Here is a 16,157-nt window from a genome sequence, read left to right as displayed (position 1 = left end):
TGGTATCCTTTTTTTAAATATCTTTTGGAAGAGTTTCTCCGAAGAAGAGTGTGTAAAGAAAAATGAATATGATGTTATTGCAAAAGTCTATGGATGAGTCTTCATTTCTTATCGATGAATTCGCACGACAAATATTGTTGCCGGAAAATAGAAAAGCATTTTAATTGCTGCTGCCCGGCTTTGCATAACTCACAATATAGACCAATGGCAGACAGAGCACTCTCAGCCAGTGCTGCTGCTAGTCTCTTCCAAATACTCTTAAAATATTGGTAATTATACATGCTGTTGCGAAAGCACAGGCTAGGGCTGGCTGCTGTTTGGTTGCATCAGTAACCAGCAGCTTTGTACATGTTTCGCTCTTTTCTTCCCCGAGAGCAATTGGCGCCGACCCACTCGAACGCGAAACTTAGCAATGCGAAAATAAGCCCCAATCGGTTGTCTCCAACATGTTCGCGGCTTTTCTCCGAAATAATTTTAAATTGCGCGGGCGTTTTCACCCCCTCCTCTCCTGAAAGCTTTTTCCCGCCGACACATTTGACCGCGGTATTTTTGTTAAGCTGTTTGGGCTTGTTTAGAAATATACGTAGTTACTTTTATAAATCCCCCACCGCTTCCCTTTTTGCTTGGGAATCTATAGTGAAGCCGGTAGTACAACTAACTGCATTGCTCCATCATTCAATGTGTATAGTCTGATGACGCAGTGTAGCCCGTTGAAAGCATTTGTTTAACAAATCCTGATTGAAAACACATCTGGTGAACTTCGTCGTCGTACAACTCAGGGGCGAGGGGATTTTAAGTCGGATTGACGCAAGAAGAAGGAATAAGAACCGTCGTCTCTTCGATCAAATAAAGTGAGGCCCCAACAATCGAAAATCAGCTCCACAAACAGCGAAATAAAACGTTTGGCTCAGAGCGTCTCCATGGTAACCGTTTTCTTTATCATCAAACCCTGCGGATGTAGTATAGCTGAACTGCGTTCGAATCATTCCTGTTTTTTTTTATGTGTGTGTGTGAGGGGGGGGGGGGGGTTCAACATGCTAGAAATCAACAATGATTTAAGAGAGAACCAGTTGCTTCTGCTTGAGCTTCCCAGCACTCGAGAAAGATGTTGGTTATTCCTACACGTTACCGTGCGTATAACAAAGCTATAGGGTACAGTTCTTACGTATAAGAGAGAAACATACGGTCCAGAGAGAGCCAAGATTCATATTCGAAATCAAAAGGTCTTTTATGGGTAGATACTGTATGCATTTCTCAATCCACTTGCTACAAGCTAAAGTTGAAGATTGCCATCTGAAAATAGGAGGGATGATAATATCGGAAACAAAACAGATCGTCATCCGTGCCCCCCTCCCCATCCATTTCTTCACCCCTTTTCCGGTCGGCGGGAGACAATGACTCAAGCTCTTCTCTGCCATCAACAGACTTGTGTGTGTGTGTGTGCATCTACCAGCAACTGTGGTGCGATAACGAACTCGTGTGGGTCGATAACTTGATTTTCCAACCGCTGCGGTTTGCTGGGCTTGCTGGGCGGCGGAGCCAATACGTCTGTGGATGGTGCAATCTCTCTTCTTAATCTCGATTCCCATGATGCATTAGATCCTTTGAGCTCTTCTCCGACTCTCTCTCTCTCTCTTTGTAGATGAAGTTTCTTGGCGATGACGGTCCAAAATGTCTATTAGGGCGCTATAATACCCTCTAGACCCAGCAGCCCAGCCTATACTGATAGTAGCAATCAATAGCCACGCAAAGAGCGCTAAAACGTGCAGTTGCCCGCCGTGGAACGAAGGATCAATCTGGAAAAATCAAAAATCAAATCAAAAGATGTAGAGAGAAAACACTGGGTTTCTTTTTTTATTCACATGAATGAACAATTTATGTACCTATTTTTTTTTTTTTTTTTTTAATGTTTAAATTGGGCAGAGACTCGGAGGCCGAGTGTTGCCCAAGTTTATTACGTCCAATTTAACAAAATTACATATGTACAAGGGGGTTGGAAGAGACACAAAATAGCAAAAGTACGATACGAAAGGGGAGCTGGGCCTGACGGCAGCACTAGTGCGGGCATGTGGTGGGGTTTGCTCTGTCAGGGGGAGGGACGATGCATATAAACAGAGCGACCAGAGGGAATTTTGGCTTAACGGACGGAAGCATTGGCATCCACTCTCTCAGACTTCAGTTATTGGAAAAGATCCGACCGGCCTCTCCTCTTGCCCTCCCCGCCAGCACGGAGCCGCATGTTGTGGTGCGGCCACCCGAAATGGCGAAGAAGACCTTTCGAGACATACCACCGTTTATAGGTGCAGACTCAAAAGTAGAGAGGAGGCGGGGAGTGGCATCACGGAAACAGACCGCGCCTTCCCTCTTGCTGTCCCTACCGATCCGGAGCCGCATATGTTGGTGCGGCCACCCGTGGCGGCGGGAAACAGCCCCTCAAGACATATCACCGTTTATAGATGCAGAATCGAGGGTAGAGAGGAGGCGGGGTTAAATGTAGAGCCGAGACCATGAGAGAAAATGATGATAGGGAGGTAGATGAACAAGCCAAGAAATTAAAGTAAGAACAAAACGAACGCTCGGACAACAGAGGAGAATGGAGAATGACAGGCTAAAACGGACTAAGAGAAAATAAAATTCCGCACACGAAATTGCCGGCGACAGCATCCCGTTTGCACAGCACCAGTCTGCGAAGGGAGCCGTTCCGCAAGAGTGGCGAAAGACTTAGCGTTGACCCGTCGGCGGACTGAGGTCACCAGTGACAGGAGTCAGTGGGCCCAAACCACAATAAACCGGGCAGATAAAAACTGGGAAGTGCAGGTGGCCTATAGGAAAAAAACAAACAAAAACAAACATAGACGGCACTCACCACACGCGTTTTTTGCGGATGAGGCGTTTGGAGCGGGAAACAAAAACGGTAAGGGCATTCCATAGAAGGTTACACTGAGGAAAGATATGAAGAGGAGGTGGCCAGGGATGACCACTGGAAGAGACGACATCGACTAGGGTTGATCTGAGAGATGAGAATATAGGGCAGTGAAGAATGAAATGTGGAATAGTCTCGGAGGGGGCACCACACAGGCAGGAAGCGGAAGGAGAGAGGCCAAAACGGTGTAGATAAGAATTTAGGTAGCAGTGTCCGGTGATAAGCTGGGTAGAGGTGGCATTAGTTCTACGTTCAAGAAGCACATTGGCAGACCGCACAACTGGGAAGAAGGCTTTGGCACTAAAATTAGTCGGTATGGAGGACCACTCATTGCTCCAGATATTCCATAGCGTGGACCTAATCAGATGTTTCACGTGTAATGGGGAAAAAGGGACTAACAAAGACGAGAAAGGAGAAGGAGCTTGCGCCCAGAAACGGGCCAGGATGAGACCCGGAGATTTAGCAATCGCAGTAGTAAAAATATGGCAGAAACTGCCGAAAGTCGCAAGAAGGGCCAGATTTCTTGCCTCGATGGGATAGAGCTGGGTCGCAGGCTGCATAAAAATTAGTTGTTCTGATACAAAAATCTCGCACGCAGAGAAAGCTGGCCGGTATTCTCCAATTTTCTCCAAGGCCGTAGAAAAGGCTAAACTCATGCCGGTGCGGAAAGAGATCGCTGGGGGAAGTGAGAAATTAAGAACCTCGCGGACTGCACTAGAGTCGGTGAACACAACACAGAAACCAGCCGCACCACGCCTGTGGTGGGCACGAATAAAGCAATAGAGGGTGCTGGGAGTGCTTGGAAGGAGAGGGATAGCCACGGACGAAAGCAGAGAGCTGAAGAGAAGGATGTTCCAGGGTGGGCAGTTGGTGAGAAGAGGAAAACTGACACGAGGCAGCAAGTGGTCATTGTTCACGAAGGAGAGTCGTTTGCAAATGAAGTCGCGTGAAGCTTTTGAGAAAACCAACCCAGGCGGATGAGAGAGGAGACGCAGAGTGGCGATTTCTAAGATTCTGAGGTCAAGAGGTAAAAGATTAGAGAGAAGAATGAGGGATTCAGTCGGGGCAGTTTTAAAAGCACAGGCAATGATGCGGCAAATTGTGCGTTGGAATGAGCGAACCTTCTTGATACCCGCTTTCGTTCTCAAGCTGGACACCCAGACCGAGCAACCATAAGTAAAGATGGGTTCAACAGCGGAGGAATATAGAAAGCGTAAGCGTTTACAATCAGCACCAAACGACTGCCGAAGACAGCTGCTAACAGCCATCATAGCCCGTTTAGCAGAAACACACTTAGCTTGGATATGATTTGCCCAGTTAAGTTTGGTGTCCAAGACGAGGCCGAGAAATGAAGCAGAGTGGGATGGAGAAATTTTAGTGCCATCGATTAGAACGGAGAGATTGGCCCAAGTGATTTGCTTGCGAGAGAAAACGACTAAAACAGTTTTAGCTGCGTTGAGAAACAATTTCTTGGTGGCGAGCCACTTTCCAATTGAGTCACATGCCAGTTGCAGATTGTGAGTGGCGATGCTTGGGTCCTTGTGCACCGTTGCGATATTTACATCATCGGCATAACCACTAAATTTAGTTGGAAACGGGAACGGAATGCGGAGGAGATCGTCTACAAGCAGATTCCAAAGGAAGGGGGACAGGACCCCTCCTTGTGGACACCCAAGGTTAACATTCCGTTTAAGGCAATACTCATTTATAGAAAAACATGCCTGTCTATTGGAGAGAAAGCTGTCAACAATTTTGGTTAGGTAGATGGGAGTATATACATGTTTAAGGTATATGTATAATTGTATATATTATATCTTGTTTATTGAGGAAAGAGATAGAAATCTATTTGCAATATGTAAGCTCTTCGTTTCCAGGAATCGGAAATTGCAAACGTCACCGTAGCTGAGAGCCGGTTTTGAGGAAATTCAAAAATAAGACTGAAACAGTAGGTGGATAACATTTGGATTGAATTCTGTTTTTGTTAACTTTTATATTTGCTGTGTGTGGGCAGCCACCGATGTGGAACATGGTATTGCCTTTTTTTTTTCACTGCTGAGGAATATTTGAATTTCATAATCGATGTGAATTCTCGTGCTGACGCTGTGACTTTGAATGCCAGAGGCTTTCAATTCGCTTCTTCGTAAAATCTGTGAAGAATTTCGTCTGTACGCACAAAAAAGCGGGAAACCAAATGTTGGATGCGAAATCATGTTTAATTAAATGATTTCGAATATTGTTCGATAATTTTGTTAATTTAATTTAATTTTTAAATGTTTAAATCGACAGTCTGCTTTTCTGACTGACACACAGCAGGATCGCATGCTGATGGAATCGCAGCGCACCTAACTTGATTGCGCTGCAACAGCAACAGCATACGGTGTTTTGCTTAAACGTTAATTTTTTTTTTTTACTTTAGAAATAAATTTTAATGTCAATAATTATTGAACAATATTCGAAAATTAATTACGTTTCCGAAAATTATAATAACATTAGTGTAATTCAATTATACATAAAGTTATATTAAAATGTATGGTAGAAAGTGACGTTGCGAGTGCCATATCTTCTGTAAGAGAGAGTATATAAATGATCTCTCAAATGAACTACAACTCGAGAAGTGTAGAGAAGTGTAGCTCGTCAATGGAATGGATGGTCGTTGGCTTCTTCGGAAGCGAACGAGGGTGCTCTAGTATCTGTGGAACTATTGCATACGAATCATGGCTCAAAACATACATACAATGTCCGGTATCCGCGGTATATTGCATCATATGTAATAGTCTCCTAGTTGATCAATGGAATCCATGGTAATCCTTGGTCATATACTGGCAGCGTTAGGATGGAGCTGGCCATGCGCCGGGCCGAGTTGAATCGGATGTTGATGATTGCTAACATTGATCGGGGGATTCTTCGGAATCCCAGTATCGTCTACGTAGGCGATACTAGCGAACACCTCTTGCACCTTCTCCTTTTTTTTTTTAATTTCAAATTTAAATGCAATTACCATTATTGAACCTCGTGGGGATAAATAAAAAAAATAAGGACCTGTTTTGTGTTTTCCTATAGCTCAAATTATAGTTCACTTTATTCGGTCTACAGATGACCTAGTTCCGCCCAGTTCAGTTTGATTCCACCTCAGCAGCGGCCCCGATACTAGAAGTCGCGTTTCCCACGTAAAATTCTAATACAGTATCACTTAGTCTTTTCTTCTTGATTTCTGAATGCCATGTGTAATTGTGTATACCTCATCGGGATCGGAAAGGAGAGACACAAATTACGTAATGCTCTCCACATATTTGAATATGCTTAATTCCGTTTTCCAAGTTTAGAGTTATCGCATTCATCTTAAGAATTTCTTTGCTTCAAAGACTTTCTTGTCTTCAAATTATATTAATAAATCGTAAGGGCCGATAGCTGGATGAATTCACTGGAACGAATTGGCAAATGACTAGCGGTTCCTGGTAGTACTGCTGTAATTGACGGGTTCTTTTCTTCGATTGAATATGCTATTCAAAATAATGTGGCTTCTTTTATGAAATCGCGTAACAAGGAGAGCAGAATACAGCCAAGAACGATGCGTCAACGCGGACTAGATGAACTCTTCCTCTCGACGAGGTATACACAGCCAAGTCTTTGATTTCCCTTTCAAAAGCTCGTTTAATCAAAACTTATTCCTCTAGTTATATAGTTCCAACGGCGATCAGATAAATTTGCCGAATAAAAAAAGCAATTATAGACAGACGGAGAGGTTGTAGAGTCTGTAACTTCTTTCCTCGGTTGCTGTGCTGCTGCTGATGCCTGTGGGTTTTCCTTTACAAAATATCCTAGCAACAACCCCGCAGGAGAATGAACATACGGTCGCCACTTAATTTCTTAGACACGGTCATGTTGTCTTTCGAAGACAGATTTGTGGTGTGTACGATTCCGAGCAGAGTGCTGCGACTTCCAGTCGATGGAACTGCCAGCGATGGATTTTACACAGAACGACAAATAGGCAAAACAAAATGGGTCAAATTTGGACTCAACATTTTTTTCAAATAAAATGAAATAGAAAATATGTTGCTGATATGATATTTACAAGCTCGCGCTGGAAATGTTTTATAGCCGATATATTGGTTTGAGCCTGGTGTGAAGCAATAGCCTCTATAGTCTATACACACATGTGTGCACAACAGTTCGATCGGGGCCGACGTGTGTGTGTATAAATAGAAAGACTATAACTTCGACTTGCATCATATAATATGTATATAAAAGGTCAGAATAAAAACGGAACCTCTCGGAGTAATAAAAATACTACACGATGTAGATAAGCTTTTATCTCTTTTGGCCGTTGGGAAAAGGAATAGCAGTTTGCATATGATAAGCATGGCATCTATAAAATTCCGAAGATGGGAGACGCTTGCGACATGTATAAATAAAAAGAAGCAAAAGCAAAACAATAAGATAGAAAAGCAAGCTTATCAGCTCGCCGCGAAGGGATAGTCGTAAGCCAGTTGAAAACTGTCTTAAATGACAAATTCAGGGCCTATGAATAAGTCGGACTTATTCACAATTCACGTTTTTTTTCACAGACTTTTTGGTCTTAAAACGGGATTTTTCTGACACAGTTCAATATCCTTGCAAGTTATTTACGTTTGGTTTGATCAACTCATATTTTCCAATTTTTACACATAAAGTTCAATAATTGAATTTAAAAATAACCATCATTTAGTCAAATAACTACAAAACATAAATAACATAAAACAGAAAAAGTTGTAGTCGCAACCGCCAGATGTCACTAGTCGTTAAGTAATTATTTTAACAGTTTTTCATTAATTACAGGAGAACTAATTAAGTAAATAAAATTATTTTTGTACTGGTCGCACCGCATATTTTTTGTCTAGTTTTTAAGACCAAAAAGTCTGAAATGTGTCGTAAAACGCCCGAGCTATGGAGCGTTACATACATACATACATACATACAGACAAAGTGACATGGCTTTTTTTTTTCTGCGTATGCGATTATTAGCTTCGCCCTTCGGGCTCGCAATAATATTTTTAGAGATTTTTTTCTTTTTCCTTTTTTTTTCAGTTTATTTTTATTCCAGGCACGCGGCCGGGTCTTGGCCGTTTCGACATCATATATTGGCGTCCTATCGAATTTTTAATGCTATACCAACACAGTAATTCTATATGTAGAAAAGCCTGTTCGGGGCCGTGGCTATATAACACTACTATATATGTATTAATGGATTCATCTTGTTAAAACCCAACGGATATAACCTGAGACCCACGGCGCATGTAGTTAAAATTGATGTAAAGGGCACCGGATGTATATTTAAACTGTTGGGTGCGAAAAAAGTCAAAAGGATGAGAATCAAAAGGATCGATAATAAATACAAAAGCCGAGGGGATAGCGAGAGAGAGAGAACAAATCCGCTGGCTCTTTAAAATATAGTACAACGCGCGCAGCGAATAGACCAAACGCAGTTGCTACATCCAGCAGGACGTAATCGGAACCATCTATTTTTAATTTCCCTTATATCTACGAATTCTCTTATTGTTTCTGTCTTCCATCGCCATGGGAAAGCAGAAACAACAAAAACGGGGTATGTGTAGACTGCGTAAAAGATCACGATTCACGAATTTGACTGGGAATAGACACACCCTATATATGTGCTACTAGAGAGATACATGTTGCACGCTCTATTAGTCTTCCCAAAAGGTCGAGCTGGGAGAGACGTGATAAATGACAAACCCGCCCGAATAATAGAACTTTATTCCTCGACACATCACCATCGCTCGTATAAATTCCTCGCTGCATTTGAAATCAGCGCGCTCTTTTCTTCATTTGGTAGTCTCGGACTATATTATAATACGAAGCTTCTTTTTCTTATGATAAAACAAACCAGACACCGAAATCTTAAGATGTGTGCAGCGCTCGAAAACAAATTGTTGCCATTGTTGGCAGTTTCCCATGAACTGAGCTGCTGCCCTAGTGAGTGTATAATCAGCGGCCCGTTATATATACTGCGGGACAGCCGCAGTTGTAACAACAAACACAGTCGAGCCGGGCCTATTTTGATGGCCTTTCGTGAGATGGCAACGGCTCTACTACACCAGCGTCTAGTGGGAGTGTATAGATCGTCTAACCGCACTGTACTATACTCAGTGACGGACAGGATGGAAAGAGTCAAGAAAATGCGGCCCATTTCCCACAAGATATTCTTGAGCGGATCTATAACAGAGAGAGAGAGATGCCAGAGTGCTGCTCTTGTGTATTCCTGAAATCTCTTGGCACAAAATTAGATAGAACCCCATATAGACACACTCCCTCGACGGATCGTTTTGTCTGCGTCTGCTGGTGGGGGGAAAAAGAATAAGAAAAAGAAAAGGAAATGTGACTTGATTTGATTTCGGGTCTCCCGACTTTTTCTTAATATTTGCCGGGTCGATCTGTTGTGCTTTGTGTGGCGTCCTTGACTGGAATCGAGGAAATAATCAAAAAGAATCGGATGTGAAATTCAATAAATGCAATAAATTCGCCGGCAGATATTTCTAGATGGTGCAACAGATCGTGACGAGATAGTAGACTACACAATGCCAATCGAATTAACCCTTAAACAGTTTCCAGCAGTGCAATTCCCGGGGGTAATAACAAAATAACGACGGATTCCATCATGTGTCGCGCGCTATTATAGTGGGTGCGTAATACAGCCCACGGCCGGAAGTTGCGGAAATGTCAACACACCGTCGTAGTATAAATATTTCATAAAATTTATTACACCGAAAAAGTTTCTTTGCGTGCACAAACGACACGGGGCATTCATCTTCTGGCGTATTACTTCGTACATGTATAAAAGGGATTCGTCTTACCCGTGGCATTTTGACATTTTGCGGTCATGAACACATCTATGAGGAAACCACACCACCACTCGCGCCCATGAGGCGCTCCGTAATGTGTAACAGTCGAGGCTTTAGAGCAAAGTTCTACTACTTCTCCGCTCCGGCAATTAAAGGTACTGTACACCTTCATATCAAACAATTATTGTCTAAGCGCTTGTGTGGAATACATCTTCCCATATACACCACGTAGGATAGCCTATAGCTTATATACTAGATAGAACGCATCACGAAATTTCGGTAAGAATGAGAGATGGACTGGTATTACATAGTATACACAAAGACTATTAAGCTAGATATCATCGTCTGTATTAGCTGATATCCTTCAATCATTAGCGCAGTCCTTGCGTAACTCTCTCTGGCGCCCATATACTATCATCTCAATTGCAAATGAGGTAGATCTAGTAGGTTAGACGTTGATGGGAGGAGCTTATCTTTCATCACATCGCCCGGCAACAACTTCATTACTAACCGTTGACGGCCGGCGCGGCCCACCTCCCCCCCTTTCGCCTCTATTACTCCGGGGAACTCTGGGAACTCTGGGTTGACCATTTGAAGCGCGAAATACGAAATCGTAAAAAATAAATTCAGCGCATTTTTTTTGTTTTTGTTTTCTTCTTAATTTATGTACACGCTTGATTTGACAAAGAACCGGGTCGTCGTCGCGTCGACGTTATTTGTATTTTCAACGCGCAAACACAGAAGCCAATGTAATCACAAATATAGCGGAGGTGGACAACGTACTGCACACACAAGACGGAGCGAATTGATTCGTTCGTTCGTGCGTCGGGAATAACCCAAGTCGCACGAGACTTGCGTGAGTGAAACATTTTTATGGACGAAATAATTTACTTTTTATTAATATTAGTATCTATCGTATATGTGTACAACCAAGTTTAGTTGCGGTGGCATTTATTATTTGTACAGCGAACACACACACACATATCAATTGGTGGGCGACACGCCATTATTATAGAGCAGCAGCGCTGGGTCTATGATACAATATTATATAGTATATACCAATTGCCCGTGCAATTTCTCAATCTCCGGATGTATCCATCGTCATCAAATTCAATCACACACACAAAAAAAAAATATTCCCCGTGACGAAAAGGCTGCACACAACAGAGAAAAGTGCTCGAATAAAAATAACAAAAAGAGACACACATAACATTAGAGTGCGAGACACTTTTATGTTCAATAATAAAAAAAAAAGATAAAAATTGGTAAAATATTATTATATCACAGGAAATTGAAGAGAGTGTCTGTACTACAAAGCGCTCTTACGCATAAAGCAATACACATGTAGTAGTATAGGCCTCTATAGAGGATATAGCAACGTAATTCACAGTTATTCACTGTATGGATGTATGTGTGTTGGCCTAGTCTTTGACAGGCTCCCCTGTTCCTCCTATCCATTTATATACAAGATATGTCTAAGCCTATATTTGGAACTTGTAGGCCTTTGGATGGGGCACGTGCGTCTATAGAACCCATCACAGTTCCCCTTTCTATACATGGCATTTTCTGGCAGCCCAACTTTTTCCCTTTTATTTTTTATTCTTTTTGCTTATAAAATGTTGTCTTGTATTTTGTCGTGTGCTTTATCGGTCGCCGGGAAAAGAGAACAGACGCGGTGCCCACAGTCTCCCCCAGGTCCTATCTGTCCTCCCAACTGGCAAACCCAAAAGTCCCGTCGACATCGCCAGCACGCGCCTTGTGCTGTCTACCCTCTTCTATTCGTCTTGCTCTCCCTTTTTCTTCATCCCTCTCCCACAACAACCCCCCTCTGCGTCAAACTGATGTAGATATATAGGACGTGTTCATTCGGTGATTCAATGACGCGGAGGCCGTTTTGAACATGGCCCTTTTCCTATATAATATGTATAGTACGACAATAGGCCAGCACCCCTATGCATGTTTACAGACTATAGACCTATCTCTCGATGTAATAATAAAGACGTGGAGAAATGATGATTCGAAGCGACAGTATACACACATACAAAGTCCAATAGGAAATGATGACTTTAGAAACTCTTTTCATGGCAAGAAACACTCTCTGCGTGACCTATAAAACGTTCGTAATATTATGCGTGTATAAGGAGCTCTCTCTCTTGCTGAGCTTTCTAATCATCTATAGCACTGTGTGTGTGTGTGTCAAAAGTGCCTAAATTGGGAAAACAAAAGAAAAACGCTGTCCCGCGTCTAACCGTTTTGCTCCGGCCAAATAGGCAATCATAACCCCGGCCGCAAATTTATAACCATTGTCGTACACACGGCTGTATGTGTATAGTAGAATCGTATACTAAATGATGTAGAAAACTCTCTCTCTCTTTATTATTTCTTATTCGGAACGACGCTGTTGTGTTGATCTGACGCATGCGCTTTCTATGGGGGCGAATGGATCCCGTCTATAGGTATACATACACAGCCGATAGAGAGAAACGAAAAAATTAGGCAGTACGGGATAAGGAAATAGAAAACGACACACTGGATATAAAAATAAAATAGGCAACACAACCGAAAGAAAATGTTTTTTCCCTATTCTATTATAACGTCGTTCCTTTTGTATCCTCTGGCCCTGTTAGTTGTGCCGCTAGATATCCTATTCCTAGCGTCTCTCTCCCGCGTCCAGTCCCGCGTTCAAAAGGAAGCTAGAGAGACCTGTGTGTGTGTGTTCACCGTATACTTATACGCGCGCCGAAAAGGGGCGGAGAGGAACGCGTAAGAGCCAAAAAGGATCTCCTGCCCAGTGTGTGTGCCTTGTGTGTCACCGTCCTAGACGGTAGGCTGTCCCAGTTCGTCTTCGGATGTCGGAGGAGACGCGCAAAGTGAGACTGACAGTAGATACACATAGTACACGCCACTTCCAATCATCGCTGGTTGAACACAAGTTTCTTTTTATCCAACCGCCTATTAGATTTCTATCAAATAATAACAAGTGCCGGACGCCAAACAATCAAACGGACCATTGTGGACACCCACCCCCCGCCTCTCTTTGCGCAATCTATATAGTGTTTTTGTGTTTTGTCGTGTGTCGAAAAAGTTCCATCCATCCAATATTTGTTTGTTTGTTAAAGAAAATTCGTTCGTTGTCTCATTAGACAATAACGAAATTAAGAAGATAAAATTATAATTGTTTCTTTATTTTGGTTATTCTTGGGTTTATTTCTCAAGTTTTATTTTATCTTTCACTTCCTTCCGTTCTAATTTTCATCAGAAGCCCCACGAACAAAAATAAAAAGAAGCTACGCATAGAGCCCGGCGGCAGGTCTGCGATTAATTTCACCCCCTCCAGTCGAGTGCTTAATTATTGCTCTTTTGTGCGTTGTGTGTCGGCTGCGCGCGTGCCTCTACATGTACTGAGAGGAGCCCGAAAAGACTTGCGTGGTGGTGTGTATTGTATATATCTCTACGTGTTTGCGTGTTCTCTTATAACGGTTATATATCCCGAATCGAAAGGGAGAAGAAAAAAAATCGAAGTTTTAAGAATTAAGGAACACTGGGATTGTTCTTTTTCTCTCCCGCTGGATCGGAATTGATTATCCGAACGGAAGTAAAGGAGAAAATTGTGAAGGAGTTTTCTTTTTTTTCTTGTTGTTGTCCTAGTTGACTCTCGCTAACGAGTGTGACGATGCTGCTGGGAACTAATCAAACAACGGCTGGCGACGGCCTATTCGACAGGAGCCGAGACGTCAGTCTCCTGCCGATGATGGACGCCACGGACTACGCCGATTTCCTCCAGTACGTCAACAGCTACAACTGGAGCGGAGTGGCCGACGTCGTCGGAGCCCTCGACGACGTCTCCAGCGGGCCGCCGCCAGGATTGTTCCCAAACTTTGCCGACCTCGACGGCTCGTCGTCGGCCACAGGACTTGACCCTGCCACTTTTTGGCTCAACTTTAGCGGCGGCCAGTCGGTGCTGTCCAGCGGCTTGCCGCTCTTTCCGTCCATCCTCAACGACTCGGTCGTCGACACGGCCATCAATAACAACACGGTCGACTGGATCTGGGAGGCCGGCAAACTTCGGATACCTCTTTACAGGTCTGTTCCATCATCCATTGATTTATAATATAATATTATATGTGGCACAAATTAATAACTACTACACTCCGCGCCCACCAACAGCCGAGAGAGAAAAAAAAACTTTCGTCGTCAATGTCTTATCACAGTCTAATATAACACGCAATCATTTCCCCCTTCCGTTTTTTTCTCCGAATTCAGGCTAGTTACAGACGAAATCGATTTTTCTTTGACACGAGTCGGGTTTTGTCAGTTCGTGTCGCCCGCCCGACCAAATTTGAAACTCGCATATATATTTCGATATACGAAATAAATATAAAAGTTCACCAAGTTTGCCTTGAGCATATATCTCTCCTGTCAGAACCAGACCCCCGACAAGTATTACAAACATTTTTTTTTTTTTTATTAAGATTTGAAACGGATCTGTCACGTTACCTATATTTTTATCCCATCTCTAGAGCGAAGTTCTTGATTTAGTTTTTATGCTCTTTCGACCGTGCTCGGATTGGTATCAAGTCAACTTTTCTTCCGGTACAAACCAAAAGTTCAAATCGCTCCTGATTGAGTTTTAGGAGAAGTTGGCTGGCAACTTTTCGTCAGGAAAGAAGTAGAATAGAAAAAAAAATAGTGTTGAGATTAAATGATGGGAAGAACTTGGGCCGTGTCCCTGTTGGTTGGTTAATATTGTTTCGTCCCCAGTGTATAAAGAATAGATAAAAGGGATCCTGAGTTTTATCGAAGGATGGCCTGAGACACCTCGGTCAGTGAGGACTGCAATATTCGCTCAGTGTCTAAACAGAATAAATTGAATGGAACACAAAAGAAGAAAAAGAAAAGAAAAAATCGCTCAGCGCCTGTTTTATTTTATTTTCACCAAGTAGATATATCTGTAAGTATTGTTGAACGCAGTGATTGCTTTTCTGTCCAGTGATTCTGGCGTAAGGACTTAGACGATATGTGTATACGCTGGCGTTCTCTCCAAAAAAATATCTATAAGAACCGTATTACACCCACACGCAGAGGGTATTTATATACGTATTTCCTCCTCCTACATTCTACATATTCGTTCCGTCTTTGTCCGTTTTTTTTTCTTCACGATCCTGCCCAGCTGACGCAATTTTTTTCCAGTCTAATAATTCATGGAATTTTTTTGTAAGGAACTTAATATCCTGCATAATAGAGAGAATTTAGCATTTCAATTCCGCTTCCGATTTTTTCCCGCGGCGTCTATAAAGTGGACAGATGAAACCGTTCGACAAAGTCAGAAATAAATAACGGATTATTATTATTATTTTTTTTTGACGGGAATCTAGCGCTGCATTTGAAATTTGACGTCTTCCCCAGCCATAAATGATGTCGCGGGAACATTTGAAATCGCTCGTTGGTCTGGAAGTATAGATGCATACGTAATATCTAGCTCGTCGCTGTGTCTCGATTTACCAAGAATCGCCAACAGCAGCGTCGAATCTTGTGAATTATTACAGCACCAGACGATAAACTCGATACAAGTTTATGAGACCATAACTTAGTTGAATTTGTTTTCTCTTTCTAGGAACATAAAAATTCAAGTACTGTAAAACCGTATTCTCCGTGAATTTCTTACAATCCGTACGGCAGTTTCAAACGAAAATTTGATTTCACGAATTCTTCATCGATTATTCAACTCTGTTCCATTATGGAAAAAGGTCCCACAACACTTCACTTGCTCTTATACGATGTTATATTCTCGGTCTTCCCATTGGCTTGCATGTTAAACGCCTTAGTCACACATATTCCTTACACATATACATACATTAGCTTCCGGGGCGTCCCCCTTTTCCTGGAAGAAATCGAGGAAAATTGTTCGCATTGTGATCTGAATCGTCGACATTTCTATTTCCAGCACAGTAGTGAATATACACAAATTAGATTACGGGGTGTGATTGTCATCTGTTCCTTTTCGTTATTCACCGTTATAATATAGCGGAAGGAAATAACCCATCACTGCAAAATTCCCAAATCAAAATAAGAAATTTATATTCTTTTCAGGATGTTATGGAATAGACACCTAAATTTAGACCTAAATAGATTCAACTCCCAAAAAAAGCCAAAAGAAAAAAATCTTCTTTTTTAAAAGAACTCGTTCTCATGGTCAGGCCGGTCAGTCTGCAAATATAAGTAATGGGCGAGCGATTGCGACGGATAAAAGTGCTCCTTTGACCAGCTCTTCTCTATTTCTTTTTTTTATTCTTTTTCTTTTTTCGTTTGGCATATCCCAGCATTTTGTCGGAGTAAATATATAAACGCTCCGGATGAAAAGGATAGGAGGAATTGCGTATATCATATAATATAAAAGA

At 42.3% G+C, this 16,157-nt stretch overlaps 1 protein-coding gene across 2 annotated transcripts in view; it reads left to right on the top strand.

Moving 5' to 3' along the window:
* The first annotated feature begins 862 nt into the window (after positions 1-862).
* The window catches only part of LOC124311134 (cholecystokinin receptor type A-like), a 34,695-nt gene continuing 19,400 nt past the window's right edge, over positions 863-16,157 (top strand). The window contains exons 1-2 of one of the 2 annotated variants that reach the window (XM_046775459.1): positions 863-923; positions 13,408-13,842. In XM_046775459.1, coding sequence (XP_046631415.1) covers positions 13,433-13,842 — 410 coding nt within the window. In that variant the 5' untranslated portion in view covers positions 863-923; positions 13,408-13,432. Of the gene's footprint in view, positions 924-12,564; positions 13,192-13,407; positions 13,843-16,157 lie in introns of those variants that run through there. The other variant, XM_046775458.1, reaches the window with a different exon arrangement.

Source organism: Daphnia pulicaria, chromosome 8, assembly GCF_021234035.1.
Source record: "Daphnia pulicaria isolate SC F1-1A chromosome 8, SC_F0-13Bv2, whole genome shotgun sequence".
NCBI classification, from domain to species: Eukaryota; Metazoa; Arthropoda; class Branchiopoda; order Diplostraca; family Daphniidae; genus Daphnia; species Daphnia pulicaria.
Note: the sequence above shows the minus strand (reverse complement) of the source record. Positions and strands in the feature narration are given on the sequence as shown.